This window comes from Callorhinus ursinus, unplaced genomic scaffold, assembly GCF_003265705.2.
Source record: "Callorhinus ursinus isolate GAN/ISIS: 27379988/994484 unplaced genomic scaffold, GSC_fseal_2.0 scaffold12, whole genome shotgun sequence".
NCBI classification, from domain to species: domain Eukaryota; kingdom Metazoa; phylum Chordata; class Mammalia; order Carnivora; family Otariidae; genus Callorhinus; species Callorhinus ursinus.
In genome coordinates, this window is record NW_027397074.1 from 11,154,671 (window position 1) to 11,180,704 (window position 26,034).

At 34.9% G+C, this 26,034-nt stretch overlaps 1 protein-coding gene across 3 annotated transcripts in view; it reads right to left on the bottom strand.

Annotated features, from left to right (window-relative positions):
• PCLO (piccolo presynaptic cytomatrix protein) overlaps positions 1–26,034 on the bottom strand; it is a 391,109-nt gene that overhangs the window by 6,317 nt on the left and 358,758 nt on the right. For all 3 annotated transcript variants that reach the window (XM_073898726.1, XM_073898725.1, XM_025872800.2), the window contains 2 exons: positions 987–1,121; positions 427–572 (listed from right to left, as the gene is read on the bottom strand). In XM_073898726.1, coding sequence (XP_073754827.1) covers positions 427–572; positions 987–1,121 — 281 coding nt within the window. The remainder of the gene's footprint in view (positions 1–426; positions 573–986; positions 1,122–26,034) is intronic.

The following is a 26,034-nucleotide window of genomic DNA, read 5'->3' on the forward strand; positions in this document are numbered from 1 at the left end:
ACCCCTTCACCTATTTTACCCATCCTCCCACCCTCCTAGCCAGTGTTTTTAAAAGATACCTCCACCAGCAGTGTGATGGAATGAACTAAGAGGGCAAGACACGGATGGCAAGGAGGCCGGGTATACTGCTAAAATGATCTGAGTAATAAAGATGAGGACTCAAAGAGGATTAGTGCCAGTGAGCATGGAAATAAATCTATATAAAATAAACTGAGTAGTCAGAATAGAGAAGACCTGGTAGCTAACTGGATGAGTGAGTGGGCTGTGGAATTCTAAAGGGCCACTGGAAAGACACCTCTAAGAATTAATGAACTTGTAAGATGTCACATACTGTATGATCGGTATACACATGTTAAATAACTGAATGGAAAACAAATCCTGGGTGAACAAAAATTTTAAAACAGTAGCAACATAATATAGAATTACCTGAAGAGAATGTCCAGCAGGACTGAGGCTGAATCTAAAAGTTTCATTGAATGAAGGCTCTCTATCATGTCGGCATACTCTCGTTTTTTTCTTGATCACCTTTTTCTGGGTAGAGATGTTCATCACATATATTTTTACATATAAATCTGAAAATAAGAATTCGGCTTGTAAAGTGTCCATGACTCATACAATTTTCTGTTGAAAGAATTACAATTGTACACTGAGAGCTCTTGTATATTTTACACGAAGCTAGCAGGCTGTGCTCGACTTGTTTCGGACAACATAAAGTGATTAAAAGATACGCCAACTTTCTTAGCAATTCAGTTTTCCTGTTGTATGGTAAATACAGTACTCTAAGATTATGTGTTGAGAAAATTTAGCTAAAAACTAGTAAAATATCAACTGATTTCTATGTAAGAGAAATTAATTCTTATTTTTCATTTTTCAGATGTATTTGGTGTACAGCCCAAATTTCACTCTACATTTTCCAGATTATTTAGGACATATTCCTACAGAATTCCTAGATGTATGACACTGCTCATTATCATAAAATTAGATACCTGGTAAGTGATCGGGAGATTTAAATTTGTAGGTGATATTTCTGCACTGGAGAATCTCAACTATTAGTTGTTCACCATCTGTCTTCATTTCCTTCTTCAGTGCAATCTTGATTTCACCCATTACCTGAGTTTTGGCTGGAAGAATTTAATAAGAATGTTAAGGAATACGAAATATCATCTATTAAATGTTTAATTCAGAAATTCATTCTTACATTTGTTTATTGCTTATCAAGTGTTGAACACCTTACTGTATCCTGTGGATACACAGATGAATAAAATATAGTCCGAGCCCTTATGGAGTATAATATCTCTTGGGGAGACTGATAAATTGCACACTTACAACAAAGTGTGTTAATATAACGACAAGCTAGTAAAAAGGGAGGTACGGAAGGAATGCAAGTCGATAAGTATTACTTCACTGTAGATTATTAGGCCAAAAGAGGAAACAGATGAGACCCCAAGAAGACAGATATCCATAAAAATAATATAATTTTAATTTAATCTATAGGAAATCAGTCATGTGAAATACAAGAGTTGTTTGCTAACAATTGCTCATTACCAGGCTTGCGCAAGAACATTTGCTACCACAACTAAATGTTGTTATATGTTCTTTCTACTTCCTTTCTTTTCCTGTATGAAAGAATAGCCAACAAGAATATGTAGTAGTGAAACTGCACAAGGGAAAATACCAGGAGAGACTTAAATGAATCCAGTGTATTTCTTTCATGCGTTTATCTTGGATCTTTGTATCACTGAAGAAGCTATTCATGCTACGTCATGTTCTTTAATGATTCACCCTTGCCTCTGTCAACTCGTATTTGCATCCACTTCTCCAATCACCAACAAGTATTTTATTTTCCACCCTACACTGTGATAAGCACTCTGTTAGGAAGAATGGGTACAATGGTGAGCCAAAACACACATGCTTATCAGTTTTACGGTTTTTCCACCTATTGGGAAGAAAGCCTTAACGAATTATTTTCACCAATAAATGTAAAATTAGAAAAAGAGAAAAGGTAATGAAATACAAGAGCACGGTTCCAAGAGTGCCTGTGGAAGTATTGCTCGAGCTGAAACCCGAAGGATGAGGGTTAACTAGTTGAAATGGATTAAGAACATGCTACAGAGAAGGAACAGTGTGCTCAACAGGAGGGAACATCATGGGACTGAGGAACTAAATATATGTTCATGTGATTATGACATATTGTTAATTGGCACCATGTTAAGAATTTGGTTTTTATATTTAGGACAATAGGAACCTACTGAAGGTTTTTAAGTTTGGATAAAGATCACTTGTTCTCAGACATCTTGGTTTCAGACTTCTTTACACTCTTAAAAAAAATGGAGGGTCCTCAAAGAACAATTGTGTGTATTATAGCTATCAATATTAGAAATTTAACATTTCTAATTAAAACACAAAGTTAGAAATTCTAGAATACTTATTGATTCCATTAAAATGACAATAATCTACTTATAAATAAATATTTTTATGAAAAATAACCATATTTTCCAGAACAAAAATATATAGTGAGGAAAGCTGTTTCATATTTTTTTCAAATTTCATTAATGTTTTGCTTAATAAAGGACAGCTGGATTCTCATACCTGTTTCTATATTAAATCCAATTCAATTTGTTGTTTTAGTTGAAATGTATGAAGAAAGTCCAATCTCATACAAATAGTTGGAAAAGGGAGAAGTATTTTAATTTCCTCTTTAGATAATGTTAGATAATTAAAATTTGACAAGTGGTAATTTCTGGAATCTGAAATCATATCAATGGACTTTTGAACTGTTACTTTAAAATAGATCAGTCTATCCTGCATTTTTTTTTATCTTGCATTTTGAATGGATCTTTTAACTATGCCTGTCTTGGTAACAGCATATTGTTCATTTTAGAAAATACTGGTTCACTGAGTTAGGCAGGTCTTGTTGACACATTTCATAAAATATTTAAAGCACATGCGTTAATATCACCACCAATATAATCGAAAGGGTCTTTGAATATTGAGAAGCCTCCAAGCTCAGGAAGGCAAGTTTTCCAAAGTTCTATTTTTATTTAAAAGCCGAATTTCATCACTGACAACTAGCGTCACTTGTTTTTCATAAAGTGACAAGTTCACTTTGTTAATTGTTGAGAATAAGTAGCATTTGTTTATCAGTTATTCTTTTTAGCAAAAATTACACTTCTTATTAAATAGGCTAGCTCAGCTTGCAACTCCAAAAAAAAAAAAATTACACAAACAGGTTTCCTCAAGTCGACTATCACAATTTGGCAGGCAGCAAAGTGCTTTAGGTATATTTCTCATTTCATCACACAGAATTAGAAAGACATGTACTTAAGGGTCTAGGCTTAATAACAATAATTTTAACTTCCTCATTAAGGACAGTCTTAAATGAAACTGACATTTTCCTTATAAGTGAGTGGAGTTAAAAAAATAAGTACAGTGACTATTAATATAGTTTGGTGTCACTGCCTTACCTTGTGCTAAGTCCCCAGCAGTTTACTGCATCATTGCTTTTGCATTATCAATGCAAATGGCAACACAGTGAAAAGGTAAATAATATCTTAGTATATTTTAAAAAATAATTTTGACTTCATGCATGCACGTAGACAAAATATAGAATACAGACTACAGTTGAGTAATCTTTGAGAGGAAACTAAAGTAACAAAAGCATTACGTGCAAAATCGTAAATATATTAGATGGTGGTGATTTAATCCTTTTGATTGAATTTTGTCACATTTCGGGGACGTGTTATTTTGATGAATTTCTTTCCTGGATCAAGTGTTTGATTAAATTAATTTAACTTTTTATGCCTGGATGTACCCAGACATGTAGAGAAATCTCTTCCAATACCAATAACCAAGGTCCAAAAATACAGGAAACCGTCCTCTACACTGAAACACAAATCTTCTGGATATAATTACATCGTCATAGTTTAGCAACCAACAATTGTAGATACTTCACAGCAGTTTGATGTGAGCTTTACTCTCAAGAAACTCAAGAAAATAAAACGCAAGCCAAGGATTTTATATACAGTTCAATTGTCTTTCAAGTATGAAGCCTATAGTTTTAAGCATAGAAAAACTCAGGAATTCTATACAAAAATTGATTCTCTGAGAAATACACCACGGATGCATCTCATTAAACCAAAGAGATAACTAGAGAAACGTCAGCACAAGGGCTGATAGTGAGTATTTAACGTATTTAACTGTAGAGCTAAGGCTAAAGCAGGAGTGAGGACACAGGTGGGTGGGAGAACAGCATTTGTTATGTATTATGACAGTATTAAGAATAAAACTAAAAATAGATGGAGGCAGAAGGGAGAGAAAGGGGAAAGTAGAGTGAGATTATTGATTTTTGTATAGGTAACAGGTAGGTAAACAAAGGATGCACCTTAAAATTAGCAAACCAGATAGTAAATGGTGAAGTAAGAACAAGAATTATAAATGGTATAAATAAAAAGGAAATCATTAAAACAAAGATACAAATCTTTCTTAATTACAGAAGTTTTTTTCAAATCAAAGACACCAAAAGGAAAAAGAAATATAATAAATATACACAGTAATTACAAGACAAAATGTAGTGTTGCAATCAAACTTATCTCTATCAGTTAATATAACTAGGTTTAGCTAGCATATCTTTAGAAAGGCTTTAAGATTGGCTCATAAAGCAAAGCTTAAGTCTATGATAAAATTTGGTTTTGTTTCAAATAGTGAAAAATACATCAATTATAAGCATGCCAGTTATCTGGAAACCATAAGAGAGTAGGGGCCGGACTGTTATTATCAGACAATATGATTTAGGGCACAATGCAGTAAACAAGACACAAAGGGGCCATTTGATCAAGCCAAGGATACATAAATCCTAATGAAGATATAACAATTATGAAGATGTATGTACCGGAAACTATAACATGAGATGTAAGGCTTGTAAGGTGATGAATGAGAAAAATAGTAAAAGACTTCTATACAACCCTTGTCACGCAAGACAGGCCAAATAGACCAAAAGAAGCAAAAACATAGACTATTGAGACATTATAATCAATAAAGCAGATCTCGTGTATATTTATTAAATACCGCACCCTGATAACAGAGAATCTATCTTTTTTCTCAATTATATATGGAACATTCCCAAAATTGATCACATACTGAGTTACAAAGAAGATATCAGTAAGTTCTACAAAATGAAGCTATTACAAACATTGATCACACACAAAAAGCCTTCAATTAAATAATTCTTGGGTGAATGGTGACATACAGTGAGAAAAGACAGGAGTTCTGAAAAATAACGATAATGAGAACAACCACGTGTCAGAGTCTATGAGAGTTAAAGTGTAATGCTGAGAGGAAAATCTCAGCTTGAGATTGGCAATCCTGGCTCATCGCTCAGAAGGTCTGAGGGTTTCAGTAGAATCAGGAAAAACGTCCAGGGCTCCCCATTTCCTGGAGCTCTAAAATGAAGTCGGTGAAAAGCCCAAAGCAGAGACTATCTTCTCCTGGGAATAAGACAGCTTGGCTTGGTGGAGTGAATGCTAGCAAAGAAAAACCAAACCAAACCAAAAGAAAACACCCCACAAAAACATTTAATCCAATTTCAAAGGGGGGAGAAAACCTCATCAACCAGGCCAGCAAATCTATATGTGCAACAGCTCTCTGTCTTTCCTCCGAAGCCATACAGAAGTGGAAAGAACACCATCTCTCAAACCTGCCCCTGGGTTGGAGGGAAAAAGGATTCTAACTAGGGAAGGAGGGAGCCAAGGGAAATTCGCTCCCACTAGTTGGAGCCAATAGAAGCTGTGGATAGAACTGATGACAGTAATGAGCATGCGGGAATAAAACAGCAGGACAGATCTTTTTCTGGGAGAAATTCATTTTTATAGGTCATAGTCCTCTTTTGCAGCCCTTAAAACCCCACACGCTAAGCATGTGGTATTAGTTGTTGTTTTCCACCTTCTCCTATGGGAAAAAAGGTGGAATTAAGCTTGCTAATTACAGTTCTCGAATCCTCACGTTGCGTGCTTCTTTCTTGGAAGGTTAAATTCACGCGCTTCACAGCATGGTACTTGTGAAGCTCTTGATAATTTTCTCCTGTCGGGAGGCTGGTCCAGCTTGCTCTTTAATGTTTCTATTAAAGGAAGATAGGGACATGCCTGCTTGAGATCACGTTAATTGTGAGCCATCACTGTCAATCATGTCTTCGCCCTTTCACACGTTCAGAATGCCTTTGTCATCTGGAGCAGATGCGGGATGGCGACGGAAACCCCCCCGTCCACTGTCGCCACAAGGGGGCAGCAGCTCCAGATCGAAAATCGATCCTACTCTGGAGAAGACATTTATCCTACCATATGATACATAAGCACGATTTGAGAATAGAAAGAAGGGGGGAAAATAGAAGAGGAAGGGATGAAAGGATGTTGCGAGCACAGTTCAAAAATGAGATGACAAAAGATGGGATTACAGTGCTAAAATACAGATAGTCTCATTTTAAGACTGTTAATGAATTAGAAACACCATGGAACAAAGTTGAATGAGATAGAAATCAATACTATTCACATGGAGGGAAGAAAGGCTTAGGATACTATAGAAAGGAAAACAGAGAGTAAAGAAGGTAGAAAACAGGGATAAATATGTCGAACTGAGAAATATGATCCAATATAACTGATGGCTCAGAAAAAAAGGAAATTCAAGAGATTAGAAAATCACATTTACTTAAAATATAAAGGTATTTATCTGAAGTAACAGAAGACTAAATCTGTGGATCAAAAGAGCATCCTGTATTCCTGAAAATATTGATTAGTTGATATACTGATATATCCCCGTTAAAGCTACTTCAGAAATACAGAAAACATTTTTGAAGGAACCAGGGAAAAAAATAAGTCCCCTGAATGAGTACATTGATGTAGAAAAAAAGTAGCTTTTCGATGATATTTAAAAGCCTGTGGCAGAGGATACAGAGGACATACTAACGAGAGAAAGGAAGGAAGGGAGGGAGGGAGGGAAGGAGGTCGGACGGAGGGAGGAAGGAGGGAGGAAAGAAGAAAAAAACTTGAAGATGAAATCAAAGAGGAAGTAAGTGGAAATGTGCTGATTTCCTTTAGGCAGGGAGTTAATAAAATTTAAAGTTGAAATATGGTATTGAAAATCATCATTGCTCAACCTCTTAATATTTTCAATTTTGCTTCTTAGACTTAGGGAGATCTTTTATAAATGAATAGGGTAAAATATTTATTGAAATTAAACTATTCCTTTGTTTTCACCATGATATATCCCCTTCATTAAATTAAAAAAGAAGCAGTATAATAATTTTTGGACAAAGACCATGAATAACTGAATTCTATTAAAATTGTTTGTGTCCCCCTATCTCTTTAGCTAAAGTGCTCCAACTAAGTATAACTGTCAAATTGACTTATTTTTAACTTGCACAGCTTTCTTCTTTCACACTCTCTGGTGCTTTATTCTCCATTAAGATATGCAGTGCTCTTCTCACTTTTTTTTCTCAGAAAAAAAGTATATATATATATATATATATATATATATATATATATATAAGATCTTTGAAAAACATGTGTAGGTCATATCTACATGCACACATTTATACACATGCTATATCTATACCTCCATCTGATTTATATTTTTAGAGAAGTGCATTTTAAGAAAACGACCATTAACAGAACACAATAATTCTTTCACAAGAAATAAGGTCGGTATAACCCCCATTTTACAGGTGTGAACACAGTGGCTTAGGTGTTTTAAGTAACTTGCCAAATGGCTAAGGGGTCCGGGCAGAACTTTAACCTAGATTTTCTGATTTTAAGTCCAGAGCTCTAGTCTCTCATGAAAACCTTGTGTTTTCTTATATGATTTTTACAGTTATTGTGATGAGCACTGAGTAATGTGTAGAATTGTTGAGTCATTGCAATGTACACCTGAAACTAACAACACTATGTTAACTATACTTCTAAACAAATACATAAACAAACAAACAAATAAGTAAATGAATAAAATAATGTTTTGGGTTTTTTGGAGACAGAAATGCTGTAAATGCTGGATTTCTTTTGAAATTAAGAGCAAAGTTCAAAAAAAAAAAAACCCAAAATAAAGAGCAAAGTTCAACTGAAAAAACCAACAACCATATTTCGGACAAGAAATCCTAAGAGTATTCAAGGAAAAACATTAAAATGATGCTAGCTAGCTCTAGAAGTTAGAAAAGAGGCTGCCCTGACATCTTGAAGGAAAGTATTTGGAAGAGAATGATGTGCTTAAATAAACATTTCATTGAAGATATTAAGCACAAGATAGATTAAAGACATAATACATACATTTTTTTTAAATATTATTGGAATGAAGGGATTTTCAGAGGCCATTTTGCTATTTTATTTTGGCCACACTCAGGACCTTAGCGAGCAGAGAAGACAGCAAGCAACTGTGGGTAGTTGATTCAAGGTTATTATTTGCCCATCTCCCTTTGACATGACAAGCATTTTTTTTTTCTTAAAGATTTTATTTATTTATTTGAGAGAGAGAGAGAGAGAAACAGTATGAGAGGAGAGAAGGTCAGAGGGAGAAGCAGGCTCCCCGCTGAGCCGGGAGCCCGATGTGGGACCCGATCCCAGGACTCCAGGATCACGACCTGAGCCAAAGGCAGTCGCCCAACCAACTGAGCCACCCAGGCGCCCATGACAAGCATTTTTAAAAAAATTTTTTTCTTTTAAGTATGCTCCACATCCAACATGGGGCTTGAACTCAGGACTCTGAGATCAAGAGTCACGTGCTCTACCAACTGAGCCAGCCAGGCACCCCATGCTGTGGGTTGATAAAACCATAGCTAGAAGTTATTGTCCACATCACTTATGCAGCTTATGTACATTAAACAACAAAATGGCAATAAATAATTCCCAAAATATTCATAATTGTATGAGATCCTACATGGAAACCATCTAAACGTACAAAATAATTTTTGAAAGTGACTATGGATTGAGAAAACCGTTTTTTAACATTATCAGTATCTGCAACACTACGCTGTGCATCGTGTAAATCGAGGTTTACTCTTTCTCAGAATTCTAAGAAATCGATTGCAATCTGAGCAGCTTTTGTCAATGGGAGACCATTTTAGGCAAAACGTTTCTTTAGAGGCATTGTTTACTTAACTGAAAGTGAATAAAATGTGGAAAAGAAAAGAAAGAAGGGTGCTTTGTAAAAGGAAAGTTTGTGTAAGGAAAAAAAAGCATAGAGTGAATAAAATTCTCATCGACACACAGGTTTCCTTGCAAATTTCCATTAATAAATACTACATACCAAAGCCGCAGGTCATGGGTACTGGCAAATGAAGTCTGAATTGGTGTTAGGTAGGATGTATATTTAGCCCTGAGCGTCTATCACCTCAAAATTTGTTACTTAGCTCCTATCACTCATTCTAAATCTAAGCAAAGTCTAAAGTGGAATTAAGGTGGAGTTTCAAAACCAGGAAACCTGGATGGCAGGCCAGTCGTTAAATATCTCTGTTTTGTGTTTCCTCGTACTATAAAGTGATGACATATAATAAGATTATTTATGAATCATTTATAACATCTCTTTCAGCTTTATAGGATAATAAATTTGTGAACATTTTCTGATATTATGTAAATATGATTTAGTCCCGGCCCTTTACTAAACATCTTCTATTCTATATAATTTTCTCTGTTTACTCAGGATTTCTAAACCCAGCCATTACAGAAAGTCTGATTAATGTCCTAATACCTGTTAATACCCAAAATAGTGATGTATTTTCCCTCATGTATAATTGTATTTTTCTTCCTTTCAATTGTTTCTATTCTATCAGTTTCAAGTCTAAACAATGACTTTTTTAAATGCTAGCATAATAAATATATTGTTATATATATATCTCTATCTATCTATCTATCTATCTATCTATCTATCTATCTATCATCTATCTATCTATCTATATTGTTGGCGCAAATGCCCGGAAGGCTAGTTACTCAACAGCATTTATTCTTCTTATGTCTCAACACTGATACAATTGCAGGATCAGTTCTAGAAGAAACGGGCAGTTTACACCTCGCAAACAAATCTATACCCGTAGGTCAGTTGCTCAATTTATTGAGAGTAAAGTAACAAAACAAAACATCTCAAGCTATTCACATGAGTCAATACTTTTAAAATAGAAATTTCCAAAAAGAGAGTCCTTTTTCCACTTTGCTGAGCTTGTTAGAGAGAGGAGGTAAGCTCACTATAATTTGTTCTATTCACCACCCTCTCTCTGTAATTTCCATCCAGGTATATTAACCCCACCCTAGAGTCCATAATAATTTTACCTTCCATGCTGAAATCATATCTCCCTCTTCCAAAAGTTCAAGGTGGTACTCGATAATTTGTGACTGTAGTACTCAATAATTATCTGTAACTGGCACTTCTCTTTTCTTTACACTATGTCCTGGAGTAGCAGGGAAAGCTACTAGATCTTTCTTTCACCAGGTCTGGTTATCGTATTTGCATTGAATGTTCCTTCCTGGTTAATTGTTGTTTCCCGAGCCATTGATATGTTTTAAACTTAATTTTCAGGAACATGTCTTCTGAGCAAAGGTTCTTACCTCTTACCTCACTATATGTAGGATTAAATAGAAGGGGTGAAGAACCACAGGTTTTGAAGGTTTATCCTGGTAATTTAATGTTTGAAAGGGGGAAGCAAAAATGGTACTAATTTATTTCATTTTATAGTGTGTTAAACTCAATTCCTGTTACCCTCACTGTAAGATCTCATGAAGTTGACTCAATTAATCAGCTTGCTCAGACAGCAAAAATGACAGACAGCATGCAGTTGGCTCTATTGTCTGACCACTTTTCCGCCTCTATCTCACAGATGACTGTAAATACTTGGATCTAGCACTTTCTACTAACACACACTATAATAAAGAATTATAGAATTTCTGAGACAGGATTTGTAAAATGCTTTGTGATCAGATATAAATACGTAATTTTTTTTTACAGTGAAATTCAATGGACTTGGTTTTCAAGAAAAGAAGATGAGTCTTCATACCAAGTGTATCTCCAGAAATACCATTTTCTACTCACAGTTTAAGTATACACTAATCTGTAATCAAGAGAACACTATTATAACCTTATGATGAATATCAATTATGTAATGCAAACTTTTGTCATGTTATCTCATTTTTCCTCAAACGTGAAATAGAAATATTACTAGCTTCACTTTCAAGAAAGGAGACTGTAAATTCTAGGTTGACGAATTTGACAAACGTCACATAGCTAGATTAGCTGTTTCCAGCAAGACAGCCCAAGATTATTGCCCAAACTGTCATAATCCATTATATGATAATGACTGTGGGCCAAATTCATGTGCATGCTTGTGAGCACACATCAGCGGGGGAGATCTGGGGACGGTGGGGACTCAAGATTTATGGGGAAGCTGTCTTGGAAAGACAAGGAACCGTCAAGAGAGGGAATAAATGCTTGCTTATTTCCTATCCAAAGCCTTAATTTACAAACTAAAATTTTGACTTATCACATGTAGGAAGTTACAATTTACTGGAATGGCAACAACAATGTATTCGATTTACTGAACAACTGTTGTGTTCCAGGCACTTTATGCATCACTCTATAGCCTTTAATTTCAAGGACTGTGCCTTATTTACACCCTTGTCTTTTTAGCCCATAGAGAAGACATCTAGTCCGTATTAGATGCCTAATGAATGAGTTTATAAAATATCTCTAATCTTTACAACAAACCTACAAGGTAAGTATCATTTCCACACACATCTGAAGAAAGAGATTTCTCAGGTCTGTCTCAAAGCCCATGCTCTTCCCTCTGAACTAAGCTGAGGCCACCAAATTGAGATATTTTGGGATTTTTTTTCTCCTATAGTTTCACCCAAAATAAATGCTTTTATGTCAGTTTATGAATTTCATTCTCTGTTTACGTATATATCCAAGCCTCTATTATTCAAAGCTATGCAGTGACATCTTAATACATTTTCATGTCTCAGGGCTTAGTGGGGGCTGAGGCAGGAGGCATTTTGTTATGTTTTCATTAATTTTTTTTCCCCCACAGGAGAAGAGTTCCGTAAGCTTTCATTAAATCCTTTATTTGAAATAACCCAGATTCAAGGAGATACTTTATACAATAAGGCAGGCATTCTGACCTAATATGATTTAAGAGTTCTATGAAAGTAGGACAAGCCTGCACATTCACTCTGTGTTCTGTTACATAAAGAAATCCTTTCTTTCTGAGACAAAGCCAGAAAGAACATAATTTTAGGAGGAAAAAATAGATTTTTTTCTGATTGATTTTCTTCAATGTTTTTGGCATTTTTTTTTTTTTTTTGGTCCTTTTGGTACATGTTTCTTCGCATTCATGTCATTGTGACTGAAAATAACCAAAGCTCTTTTTAAAATGTTTAATTGAAAGCTTCCCATTATCCTGTATAAGACAAAAAAAAAAAAAAGAAGAAGAAGAACTTTTGCTATTAGAAAAGAAAAACTGAAAACTTAAATGGACTTCACATTTAAAATGTTTGGAGTTTTGAAATTATTCTCAAAAGCCTCAGGAAAACAAATTCCAGGAGGAGCGAAGTAGGAGAGCCGGTAGATTGAGCAAGTAGGGTTGGTGAAGTTCTTTTCCAGGAGGAGAGTCAAAGTCAAGAACACGAGCCTGGCTTCCTGAGTTTACAAGGCCTTGGATAGACTCCCATCTACGTTGTAGATCAAAGAGATCAAGTTGACTTGACCTTTGATCTAAAAGTAGGCAGACTGACCACCCAGGAGTAGTGGTGGATCTATATATATTCTCCCAATACATAGAAACATTAGCATCCAAGTGTAATGAATTTACAAAGTAAAACCGGATAATTGCATAATGGTAGGGAAGCCAGGAGCTCCTGTTGGTCTGTGTAAGAGTGAAACTAACAATTAACCATAATACAACTTCTGGCTTCTCCCAGGAGTGGAAGGTGCCCAGGAGGCCAAGTAACCTCTGAATAAACCTGTGAATAGCAGCTGAGGTGTTAAAGGAGGGCCAATAGATGATGGGAATCAAATGTTTAGGCTGGCCCATCAAGTTATTTATGTCATCTCTCTCTCTGTTCTTGAATCAATCCTAACCCCCCTAACATAGAGTCATTTTGATTCTCCTTTCGGTTTTCACTGACTCTTCAGTTTTTCACTTTCTACTAATGCAGCATTTAGGAAGATCCTATAAAAGCCTTCCTTGATCCTATTTTTTTTCCAGCTGCCATGCAAGCTAAAAGAACAAACTAGAATTCCACCTTGACTATTTATTCTCAACCCACTTTTGCTAGATTTTCTTTTACGTCTCTCCCGTCTTTGTTAGTCTTACCCCGCTTTGCCCTGAGAAGAACCCTTGAACCATGTCACCTGGATTTCCTCATCCTACGCTTCCCCTGGGGTTTTAACAATGAGGAGTCAGCGGGCAGTGTGAAGGTAGGACGGAGGCTGAGTTATTTATTGCCTTTGACCCATCCTTGTCTGTGCGCTTGTTCGGCAGAGACTGGTGCCTTGCTACCAAGGCTAGGGCTGCTGCCCAGAATCTCTTGTATCATGGCGGTCGCTCTTGCTGGGTTCTGGCGACAGCCTCCCTCCTCACACCTCGTTCGGCTCGGGGTTAGGAGTGGCTTTTTCTTGTGGCCAGTCCTTCACTGTTTCACCTTGCCTTGGTGGTTCCCTTAACCTTCCCCACTTTGTACACAGTCTTTTCATTAAACTCTTTTAACTACTCCATTTGAATGTGTCAACTGCTTCCCTCTAGGGCCTCATGGCACGTCAACGATTGCAGATTAAGTTAGACCATGATCTAGGGTTTTGTGTTTATTTTCTTCTTATAAGGAGAAATGGTCTATCCATGAAACAGACCTATTGATTTGTTCACATATATTCCTGAGCCTATGTCTACGCTTTGTATTCTATGCCACTGTTCCCTTTATCTTGCACAAATACCAAACTCTTTTTTAAAAAGATTTATTTATTTACTTATTTATTTGAGAGAGAGAAAGCACATGAGAGGGGGGAGGATCAGAGGGAGAAGCAGGCTCCCCGCTGAGCAGGGAGCCCAATGCGGGACTCCATCCCAGGACTCCAGGATCATGACCTGAGCCGAAGGCAGTCGCCCAACCAACTGAGCCACCCAGGCGCCCAAATACCAAACTCTTTTTATCATCGTGTCCAAATACCTGGCAGGGTAACTTCACCCTTGTGTCAGTCAGGATAGACTAGCTTCTGTTCAGTAACAAACATCACCAAAAGAGCAGTGATTTAAAACTAAAAGTCACAACGTCTTAGGCTGCCTGGACAGTCAGCAGTCTCCCGCTTTGCTGATTGTCGTGCCTGAAAGAGAAGAGAACTCCTCAAGTCTCCCACCGGCGATTAAATGCTCAACCCAGGAATGGCGTACATCATATCCAACCGCCACTCACGGGCTAGAGCGAGTTAAAGTACCCACTGTGCCACAGGGGAGCCAAACAGTCTGGGGGTCAGAGGAATGGAGGTAATCAGTGAGTAACACTAGTGAACGCCAACCTGTTCTTTGCTCCTCTTCTTCAAAGTTGACTTGGGTGTTTGAAGTTCTCTGTTATTTTACATGAATGTTAGAATAAGTATATTGAGTTCCTCAAAAATACTCAGCTGGTAACTTCACTGAAACGCTATTAGATTTCTATTTTGTTGTTTCACTAAGAAACATGGAATGATTCTACATTTATCCAGAGGTTTTTTATGCCCTTTAATGGAGTCTTCAAGTTGCTTTTATTTTTCTGTAGATATCTTAGCTATTTTATTTTTTTAAAAAATTTTAAATATTTTTTAAAGATTTTATTTATTTATTTGACAGAGAGAGTGAGAGCAAGAGTGAGAGTGACAGAGAGCACAAGCAGGGTGAGGGGCAGAGGGAGAAGCACACTCCCGGCTAAGCAGGACCCCGGGGTCATGACCTGAGCCGAAGGCAGACGCTTAACTGACTGAGCCACCCAGGCACCCCTATCTTAGTTATTTTCTAAGTTAACTCCAAGATATGATATTAAGAACATTTTGATATTATGAATGATATTGTTGTTGTGTATTTACAGTTATTTACCGGTGATCTAGAGTAATTCTTATTAGTTCTAACATTAACTGTTGATTCTGTCAGATTTTCTACATACATATGTATTCAAACTGAGCGCAGATAAATTTTTTCCCTTTCAGTTGTTGTACCTCTTATTTTATCTTCTTTCCTTACACATGAGTCAAGACCAATGCTATGTCAAATATTAGTAATGGTACTAGACACCTTGAGTCTGATCTTAAAAAACATGCCCCAAGGGTCACCTGGGTGGCTCAGTCAGTTAAGTTTCTGACTTTTGATTTCAGCTCAGGTCATGATCTCAGGGTCTTGAGATCAAGCCCTGTGTCCAGCTCTGCACTAGCAAGGAATCTTCTCGAGATTCTCTCCCTCCCTTTGCCCCTGCCCCCCTCTTGTGCATGTGCTTGCTCTCTCTCTCTCTCTCTCAAAAAAACCCACAAAAAACAAACATGCACCAAAATTACTCCTCTTAGTAAAATGATTTAAAAATATAAACATATATAATCGTTATAAAATTCAGGAAGGGCCCTACCTTTCCTAATTTGCTAGGAATTATCAAAAATAGGTGTATATAGTAACTCAAGTGATTTTTTTTCATCTATATAATTACTTTTATTATAACATTAATGAATATATAAAACTTATTTATCTACCGTTGTGTCATGAATATAGTTTTCCAATTCTACATTATTATAAACACAGCTAAAATGAACATTTATATGAAACTCTTTACACATGGATAAAAGAGTTTGGTTGGATATAGTAGAATATTTAGGATATATTGGAATCATAGGTTTAAAAAGTATACAAATTTAGTTATTATTATCAAATTGACCTCTAAAATATTTACACAAACATTTTATGTACTACTCTTCTATCAGCAGTATATAACTCCACTTTGTCACATTTCTGCAAATTTTGGGTTTTCTTAATGGGTTTTAGAAAAACAATATATGCGTGTATACACACATGCATACTGGATCCTGATCTACTTGCTTTATATGCACAGCAAATATCTGCTGTCTTATTGTTTTGTTTTGTTTTGTTTATGGTGCCATTTCTTGAACAAAAGTCTATTTTAATTATAATAAGTCAAATTCATTAGCCTCTTACTCTATGGTTTTGGTTTTATGTTTTAACAGCTCTTTTGTATTTTGCCATTAATTAGGAAGATAGTCCCTATTTACTTCTGAAAGTTTGAAAGTATTACTTTTCATTTTAGATATTTAAACCACCCACAGTTACCTATTTATTGCTTTTTACAATATGAGATAGTAGTAATTTTTTTTCATGCTGGCAGCCAATTTTCTCTGAATTATTTATCTGCGGCGTAATTTTTGTAGTAAATAAAGTTTCCATATATACAAGGACATTTTCTGGGCCATCTGTTTGGTTTCATTGGTCTACTAGATTATACTTCATCTATATCACAGCATTTTATGTACTAGAACTTTGTGAGTAATCTTCCTACTTTGTGAGTATCTTCCTACTTTATTCAAAAATTTTTTGGCCCTTAGCTTTTTTATATGGATTTTAGGATCAGCTCTCAAAATTCTATAATAAGCTTTTGTTACTTAATTGAACTTTCCTGGCATTCACATATTAACTTGGGAACAAATGCAATATTTATGATGTTAATTTTACAACATGCTCTCTATGCCTATTCATTCATGTCTTCTTTTGTGAACTTCAACAGCATTTTACATTTTTCTCATAAAGTGCTCTGAGTATTTTGTTAGATATTAGTTATTTCTTGGAATCTTAGACTTTGTGCTGCCACTGTGAAAAGGCTTTTTTTTTTAATCATGTTTTTGAAGTGGTCAGGTGACACAGGAAGTCTATTGTTTTCTGCATTGATTTTTCTGTCCATTTTGTCTGACTCTGCCACCATTTTGCCAACTTTATTTTGAATAATAATGGCATGATATGCATCTTTCCATCTCTTATTTTCAACTTTTCTATGTGATTTTACTTTAAGTATATTTTTTCTATATATAGCATTTGGCTAGAGATATTTAATCTACTTGAATTAAATTCATCTTTTATGAGGTCATTTAAATACAGCAACATGAACTAGAGGTTATTTGGAATTAATTCTACTTTGTTTAATTTCTTTTTTTTCTTCTTTCTATTCTTTTTCTTCTGCATCCTTAAGAACTGTTTTAAGCTATAAGAAATAGGAAGACTTACTTAGAATAATTAAACAAATAGAGACTTATTTTTCTAATATAACAAGAAATCCAGAGATAGACTTAGGTTTGCCATTACAGTAATGAGTTTAGGAACTTGGGTTCTTTCTGTATTCCCAGTCTGTAATTCTTAGTATTCACTTACATCCTTTTTGCCTAATGGTTGCAAGATGCATGCTGCATATCCAGGCATCACATCTACCTTCCAGACACAATAATAAGGGTCACTGAGAAAGCAGTTTTATATAACAAGGTTCTTGCAAAGATTAAATGAGCCCAGCACCTTTAAGCTCTCAGTAGGTTAAGTTATTAGCAGTTTTAACTTACCATAATGGAAACTGTCCCTTAAAATCTAATTTTTGTAAACCTTGAGTCATTCTGGACCCTAAGTCCAGACAGTATAATGTACCACATTTCTCTGGCAGGAATGTCTCATTGATAACTCCAGAGGGTGTTGTTTACAACTGAGTTATATTAACAGTGCCTCTTGGAACTGGGCTGTGCACATCCTGCATGTCTGTACATGGACGGCACCGACCTTGGGCTTTACTAGTGAATGAAACATTCAAGATTATTAATATTCTTGATAAATATAAAACATAATTACTGTTAAAGTTAAAATTATTAAGTAGAGTTTAGTGACCTGTCTTAAAAGAACATAAAATGAAATATTCTATGGACTAATTATTGTATGTCCTATGGACTAATTATTGCATTAAAACCTACTAGAGTTAGGTAGCTTACAGGGGTCCATAGAAAGGCTTTGTGCTAGACTGACCAGGCCACACGAGACAGTGGCTGTCAAAGATGATCCTGTGCTTCAGAAAGCACTTAGACCAGGAGGTTATCAGGGATAGATGTGATGAAAACCTACAACTGGGCAGTTGTTGAGATGGAAAAGAGGAAATAAAGTATAGGAGGTATAAAATACTGGAGGAGGAGCTTGCCAGGCGAAGAGCTACAGTCTTCCCATCTACCCTCTAATACAACTTAACTAAATTCAACTAAAATCTGACATAGTTTTCCCCACCAATAAACTTAAAATTTTGAATTTTCTTAAAACTTTGCTGTTGAAATTAGCTAGGAATTATTCTTAATAAATTAAAAATTGTATTTTTTTAAGTAACATAATATTGCATAGTTCCATAACAGACCGCCATTTTATCATGTCTGCCATGATAACAATTCAACCTAGATTAAATCTTAGGTAATATTTGGGCAGGAAGGGTAATTAGTCACTCATTAATTGATAAAGATATGATTTTTTATTTTTATTTTTTTTTATTTTTTTTTATTAAAGATTTTATTTATTTATTCATGAGAGACAGAGGAGGAGAGAGAGAGAGGGAGAAAGAGAGAGAGAGAGAAGCAGAGGGAGAAGCAGGCTCCCAAGGAGCAGGGAGCCCGATGCGGGACTCGATCCCAGGACCCCGGGATCATGACCTGAGCCAAAGGCAGACGCTTAACCATCTGAGCCACCTAGGCGCCCAAGATATGATTTTTTAAAAGCCATTTTTTTTCAACAACACAATCATTCCATTCTCTTAATTTATAATACAATTGCTTTCAGGAACATTTCAGTAGACTATCTTATTTTGAATATATCTAAGCACTTTATTAAGGAAAAAATCTAGGAAGAAGAAGGTTATTAGTTGGTTAAATTTAGTTATGTGAGAGCTCAATATATCAAATCAAATGCTATAAAGATCTCAATCTGAGATTGCTAATTCACATTTCCAAACTCACAAGAAAAACATTCTGAAAACAGATCCTATTTCAGCTCTAAAACATCCCAAAACCAATGAGCAACAGCTCATATTAAATTTACCCAGATAACTTCCCTGCTGACTATAAAAAACAAATTGTAAATTGGCGGACAAATATCACAGCAGTGTCAAAATCAAACTAACCTGCACAACTTGACCTCAAATTTGACCCAGCCAATTCATCATTAACTAAAAGGAAATGAACTCAAAATATCAGACTATCAAAAGTAACAAACACTTGAAGAAAAAGCTATCTGTCTTGAAAATAAATTGTTGACAAATGGCTCTGGATTTCTTGGCCTCTTGCAGGAACTGAAATCCATTTTAAAATACCTTTTCCACCAATTAAAACAGAAGGTGAACAGACACCCCTGCTTATGGACAGAGAACCACAGAATATGAAATGGACTCAGATAACTCAGTACTAAAGACTGCTGACTGATTCAAGCCGTTCACCCAATAACCCTGTTTCTCTGGTTGAACGAAGTTTTAGTGACTGAGAAAAAAAGTTTCAAAAGGTAAACACAATAGCTCAGTTAATTTTAGAAGAGGCAGTATTTTGATAAATTCCATTTCTTCTGCTTCAAAAAAACAAAACAAAACAAAAAACAACCCTTTGTGTTCCCAGAGGACTTTCTAAAAAGTATAGATCAATATTTATGCACTTTCAAATATAGAATTGTAACTTCTTTTTGACTAAACCTGCTTTCAATACCTTATAGGAGCATTCTGAATTTTTTATTTCTTTGTATAATACCAGAAATGTATAAAATAAAAAGTACTGGACTAATCCCCTCACAGTCTTTAGGAAGACACAGCCTGGAAATTTTTATTAAAAAATCAAATCCGTTGTCTGACCTTGTTTGCCAGGGATTTTTGCCCTTCATTCAGGCTGCCCTGCACACACACTCAACACAGTCATCAGTGTGTGCAGGGAGCTGAGCCCTCAAGCTGTCCGAACGACAGATCTGTGACACTAGATGTGTATAAAGACCAAGTTAAGAGAGCAAAATTTCAGTGCTCAACCTCATTCAAACTCCATTTTACTCTTTTAATTCATCTTAAAAATGTCCTCTGAAGTGCATACCATAACGGCCTTTTAAAATTCTGCGAAGCGCAGGTTTGCATTTTATCATTTCTCCCACGCTTCGCTTTATGGTTTATCACTTTTTGCACTGACCTCTGTTAAGACTTTTAGTTTCTCCTTTTGAAATCATACTTGTACTTAACAACTGATCATTGACAAAGTGACCATAATCACATCATTTCATCTCTACCACGCTGGTGCCTAAAGCTGCTCTATTTGCATTTTGATTCTGAATCATTTTTAGAACGAATGCATTCTTATTTGTCTTCTTAGAGATCTCTCCCAGAGCTGTCTATCCTTTTTTCTCCTACTGTTGTCTCTGCCTGCATTCCAGTCCTTCTCATTTCTTATTTGGAGTTTTGAATTGCCTCCTAACTGGTCCCCCGACTGCAGATGTGATCCCTGATAAACCATCCTTCCTTGCACCAAACCTGATCGTGTAATTTTCCTCTTAAAAAATCCATCTATAGCTTCCAATTTCCTATCTACCGCGTAGAGTTTAAATTCCTCTGGACAGTGTCTGATATTTCATAAATTATCTGAACTGTGATTACCTTTCAAGCCCTGTCTCCCTCCAGCCTAAAACTCTGCTGCAATCACACAGGAGTGCCCACAGGTTCACCAATAATACATATTCTCTCGCCATCTGAAGGCTTTGAACATGAAACTTCCTCTTATTGGAAACCTCACCAGCCCTTCTCCAGTTACACTTATTATTTTATTTCAAGAACCATCTACAAAAGCATTCCCTGCCAGGAAGGCTTTCTTTAGCCCATCTAAAGCCAAGTGCCTTAATATTCAATGTACCTTCCCTTCTATTATAACTCTTATCATAATTGTTCATGAACATATCTGTCTTCCCCAGGGCACTGGTTCTTTCTGGTCGAGAATCATAATTAATCATCTTCTGCAGATCCAGCTGGGTTTTGTGAAAAAAGAAGCACAACCAATACAAATGCAGAATTACTATACTTTTAAGCAGATTATGTAGTTTTTAATTGAAGCAATGTTATCTCTCTGAGTTTAATTTTAGGCTGGTAAACTCCATAAAAAGCTGTACATCAACATATATGATTAATATCACTTTTAGAGATGTTTGCATTTGGCAGGCATATTCAAAGAATCCTAAGTTTAATACTATCTCAGTATTTTTGTGTAAATATTAATGTGACAACTATATTTCTCGGCCTGATTTATATTTCAGTCTCTCTGAATCTTGATTTCAATTCAAAAAATATTTACTGAGTGGGTATTTTGTGCAAGTCTCTGTGCCAGACACTGGAATATCATAAATATTATCATACCTAATTTAGAGAGTTATTGCAAGAATTGAGACCATCCAATTTTTAAAGATACCAGCAGAGTGCTTAGCAAGCAAATGGCAGTGTGATGTTGTGGTTCTTGTTGTTGAGGAAGATGTGTTGATTTTTTTGAAAAGATCAAGTAGAACATATCTATATATGTTATATATGTAACATATATAGATATAGAATATATATATATCTAGATAGAGATATATGTAGCTACAATCATGTCATAATAAAATATGTAAGATAAAACGCTGCTATACCTTCTTAGCATTCCATAACATGAATGACAGTTTCTGGACTTCAGAGGGCAATGTAAATTACAGAATTCACAATGGTGTGCTGTTTTGTGGGCAAGCAAGCATCTGCTTTCGATAACAGTCTAAAATTGCATCAGCTTGGTGCAGGAAAATACCAAAGTGCAAAAGATGACTAGATAGCAATTCTTTTTTAAAATAAAAGAATTAAACAGGTGAATGCTTTTTTCCCTATAATTTTTATTGTTGCAAAGCAAATAGGATATATTGATTATTTTAGACGTTTAAAAAGAAGCAGGGTGTACTTTCCTCAGAGTTTATTATCTCAGGTCTGTGTTACTTCCTTATCTGTAAAATTGGTTCCTTCAGGGAAAGTGTTATTTGGTTGAGCGAGGACTTCTTCTGTGAAATATAAGAGGTTTCTTTTTTCCCTATAGAATATTATGTAAATTTTCAAATGACTTTCTGGATAAAACAAATAAGAATGTTTGAATCAGAGAAAATATCTAATAATCTGAATGGTAGAAAACAAATTATCTTCAATGAATTCTAGCATTTTCCAAAATTCTGAATTTTTTGTTGCTGAGTATTTACAAAATTCGTTTTAACTTTTGAGTGATGTGGGGAAAAAAATGTTGAAACAACTTGATAGTTTGAATTCCACAGCCTTTTCTTCTCCAGAGATTTTGTATCTTATTGTTATTGAAGTCAGGTTTCTTAAAAGTGAAAAAGCTTTGTGTAAAGGAATATCTTTGATGAATGAGTATGTTAAAGACAGCACTTAACTGCAATAACTATTACTAAAGAGTTTTAAGAGAATGAATATTCATAATCATTAGTAGGAAGTTACTTACTGCAAATAATGGTACTTTTTTCTTGTACTTGTTAGTACTATTTGATCGCTAGCTCTAATTTTTTATTCTCATATATCAAAAGGTTGAATCATTATACATTTTATGCCTTCTTTTTCAAAAATCAATTCTCCCATGTCCCAATCCTTCACTTTACCTCACCCTTGAAAAAAATCACCAAGAAAAACCTACTGTCAACTATTTTTCTGTTTCTTTGGTTCTTTCTATACTAGTTTCTTAAAATAATGTTGTATTGCCCTTATAATTTATTGATGTTTTATTTTGGTGGATGAAGATTTAGCCTTCCTCATCCCTGCAACATAGTTACGTTGCAATCTTGATTATACTAATATTTGGTATTTACACTGACGTGACCCACATTGTTCATGTCTGAGACCATTTGGGTATTACACAGAGTTCTTTACTTAAATTTTTTTGTTTTCCCTCAAAATTGTTAATTATTTTTGTTTTTATATATTTTACATATAAAATATATAATATATATTTATTATATATTATATATTTATTATATATATTTATATTTATATATTTTGTTCTATAGTTTGCTTAGGTTTCTGTGTACCTGCCCCTAATTGTTTGCAAAATATCCAAGAGTACTGAAACCCCTCTCAAAACCATTTTTCACTTGGTCAGACATATGATTTCTGTCAATTTCTCTTTTCCCCTTCTGCACGAACACCCCACTCATCCGGATAGGTAGCATAAGTAAAATTTTTGAGACCTAGCCTATCCATACTTGATGGATAGTTTGTGGATAGAATTTTAGTTACAACCCCTTCCACCTGGAATTTCAAGGGCATTACCCATTTTTCTAAATGTCTCTTTTGCTATTGAGAAATTATATGGATTCTTGTCCTTCCTCTGTATATACAATGTTTTTTAATTAATTGTCTCTAGAAATATTTGGAATCTTCTTTGTAGCTCTAGTTTTCTGAACTATTATGATGTTGTTCCAGCTGTAAGTCTCTTTCATTCTTTGTCTTTCCAATGATTAGATTTATTTTCTTTGATTTGGGGGAGCAATGTGCTAATTTTTGAATAATATTTCTCTCCATTCTTACTATTTTTCTTTTTTTTTTTTTAAAGATTTATTTATTTATTTATTTGAGAGAGAGAGAATGAGAGAGATAGAGAGCACAAGAGGGCAGAGGGTCAGAGGGAGAAGCAGACTCCCTGCCGAGCAGGGAGCCCGATGTGGGACTCGATCCTGGGACTCCAGGATCATGACCTGAGCCGAAGGCAGTCGCTTAACCAACTGAGCCACCCAGGCGCCCCATTCTTACTATTTTTCATGGAATTGCTATTAGTTAGAATTTGCACCTAGTGGCTTTATCATTTAATTTTCTCGTTTTAACAATTATAAGTTAATTGATAATTTCCCTCCAGTGAGATGCCAGTTTCACTGCAATGCCTATTTCATAACTTCTGACCATTTTTTTTTACTCTCTTTAATTGAGCAAAATATGAGAGAACTTTAAGGAGACATTTATTTAGGATAATAATCATTTGGTGATCACATATAAATTTTTTTTAGCCTGTTCATTATTTGCTTGTTGCCTTTGCTTTTGGTTCTTTTAACATATAAGTTTTATTATTTTTCCTGCAGCAAAACATCTATTATTTCTTTGATGGTTTATGGATTTCTTTTTTTTTTCTTTTTTTTTTTTTATGGATTTCTTTTAATGCTTAGAAAGCTACCCGTCAAATGCCACCAAGGATATACAAATAGTCTCTTAAATTTCTTCAAATATTCATATTATTTTTAACTTTATCTCCTTAATCGAATTTACAATTACTGGGCGTATGGTATAACCCAGTACACTAATTTTCTTTTCTTACAGAAGAAAATTATCACATAAAAACTATTTGCAAAATAAACTTTTTCTACTAAATAAAAATGTCCATTTCATTTAAAATTTACAGTCGTATTATCATATATACATTATGTTATTTCATTTGGGTACATGTCTATTTTGTTAATACAATACTGTTTTGAGTACAGTTAAAATTTTACGGAAATTTGCAGATTTAAAATTTTTCTTGGTAAAGCACATAGTGCCTATAATGTCATTGATACTGATATAGTTAATTGGCCATACACATCAACATAGTTGAATGCTTTCCTTTCCAATTATTGCAGACCATCTTATAAATTTAAAATAGTTTTTCATGAAGTAGTTCTGTATCAATATTAAGATAAAAAATGTTAGAAAGTACAAGGGGCTAGAGTCAGATGACAGTAGATTATGTATCTGTAAATTTTAACCCAGACTGTTTAATTATGTGACTCTGAGTGCATGGTTTCATTGCTCTGAGTCTGTTTCCATAACTATAAAGTTGAAATAATTATTTCCTGTCTATATTCCTGACTGTTTTGTGAGAAATGAACCAGATAATGTAAATGCATTTAGAACAAAATGAATACTAAATATCTATAAATATATACATCTTTGTTATTAATTTCCTACATCTATGGTAAGAGGATGCTCTTGGTTATATTCATTCAGTACCTTCTGCTATACTGTAATGTCCTTATCTTGATTTAAGAGCTGTTCTCTGATAAATAAATCGAGCACTAACTCCCAATGCAAGCATTTCAGGGACTTATAGGCAAAAAAACCCAAAAAGACATTTAAAAAAATATTAAAAATTCCCATTAAAGATATTAATTTCTGAAAGTCTAAAATATTCTGGGCTTTAAGTTTGTTAATTGCCGGTTCTTTGATGTGTACTAAGGCTAAGAAATATCCAAGGTATCTTCCAGAAATTTATTGAACCTTTAGTGGTCCATCAATAACCTCCAGAGATGAATCCGGCTCAGAGTAAAGACCTAGAATGTTTTTTTATATTTCAAGATTAGACTACTTTTTAGTAGACATCTTCAATTTTACATTCCCAGTGAGTACTATGGGTCCAGAGATAAGTTGCACTGATTTTAAACCCAGGAAGTTTAGGGAAATATGATAAGGTCTAGGGAAGTCATCCTCAAGAGAGGGGAGGCATTCCTAAACAAGAGATTACATCAGAATTATTTGGGGGAAGAAGAGTATCTTGAAATACTGTAATAACAGTATTTGGAAATAAACTGCAAAACGTAGGACCCTAAAAATATCTTTTTAGGATATTTTTAGAATGCCAAAGGTTGAAAAAAAAAAGATCATTTTAGAGAACATGCGTTTAAAAGGCTTGGGAATCACTACTGGGTATATACCCCAAAGATACAAATGTAGGGACCCGAAGTGGTACGTGCACCCCGATGTTTATAGCAGCAATGTCCACAATAGCCAAACTGTGGAAAGAGCCAAGATGTCCATCAACAGATGAATGGATAAAGAAGATGTGGTATATATATATATATATATATATATATATATATATATATATATATATAATGGAATATTATGCAGCCATCAAAAGGAATGAAATCTTGCCATTTGCAACGACATGGATGGAACTGGAGGGTATTATGCTGAGTGAAATAAGTCA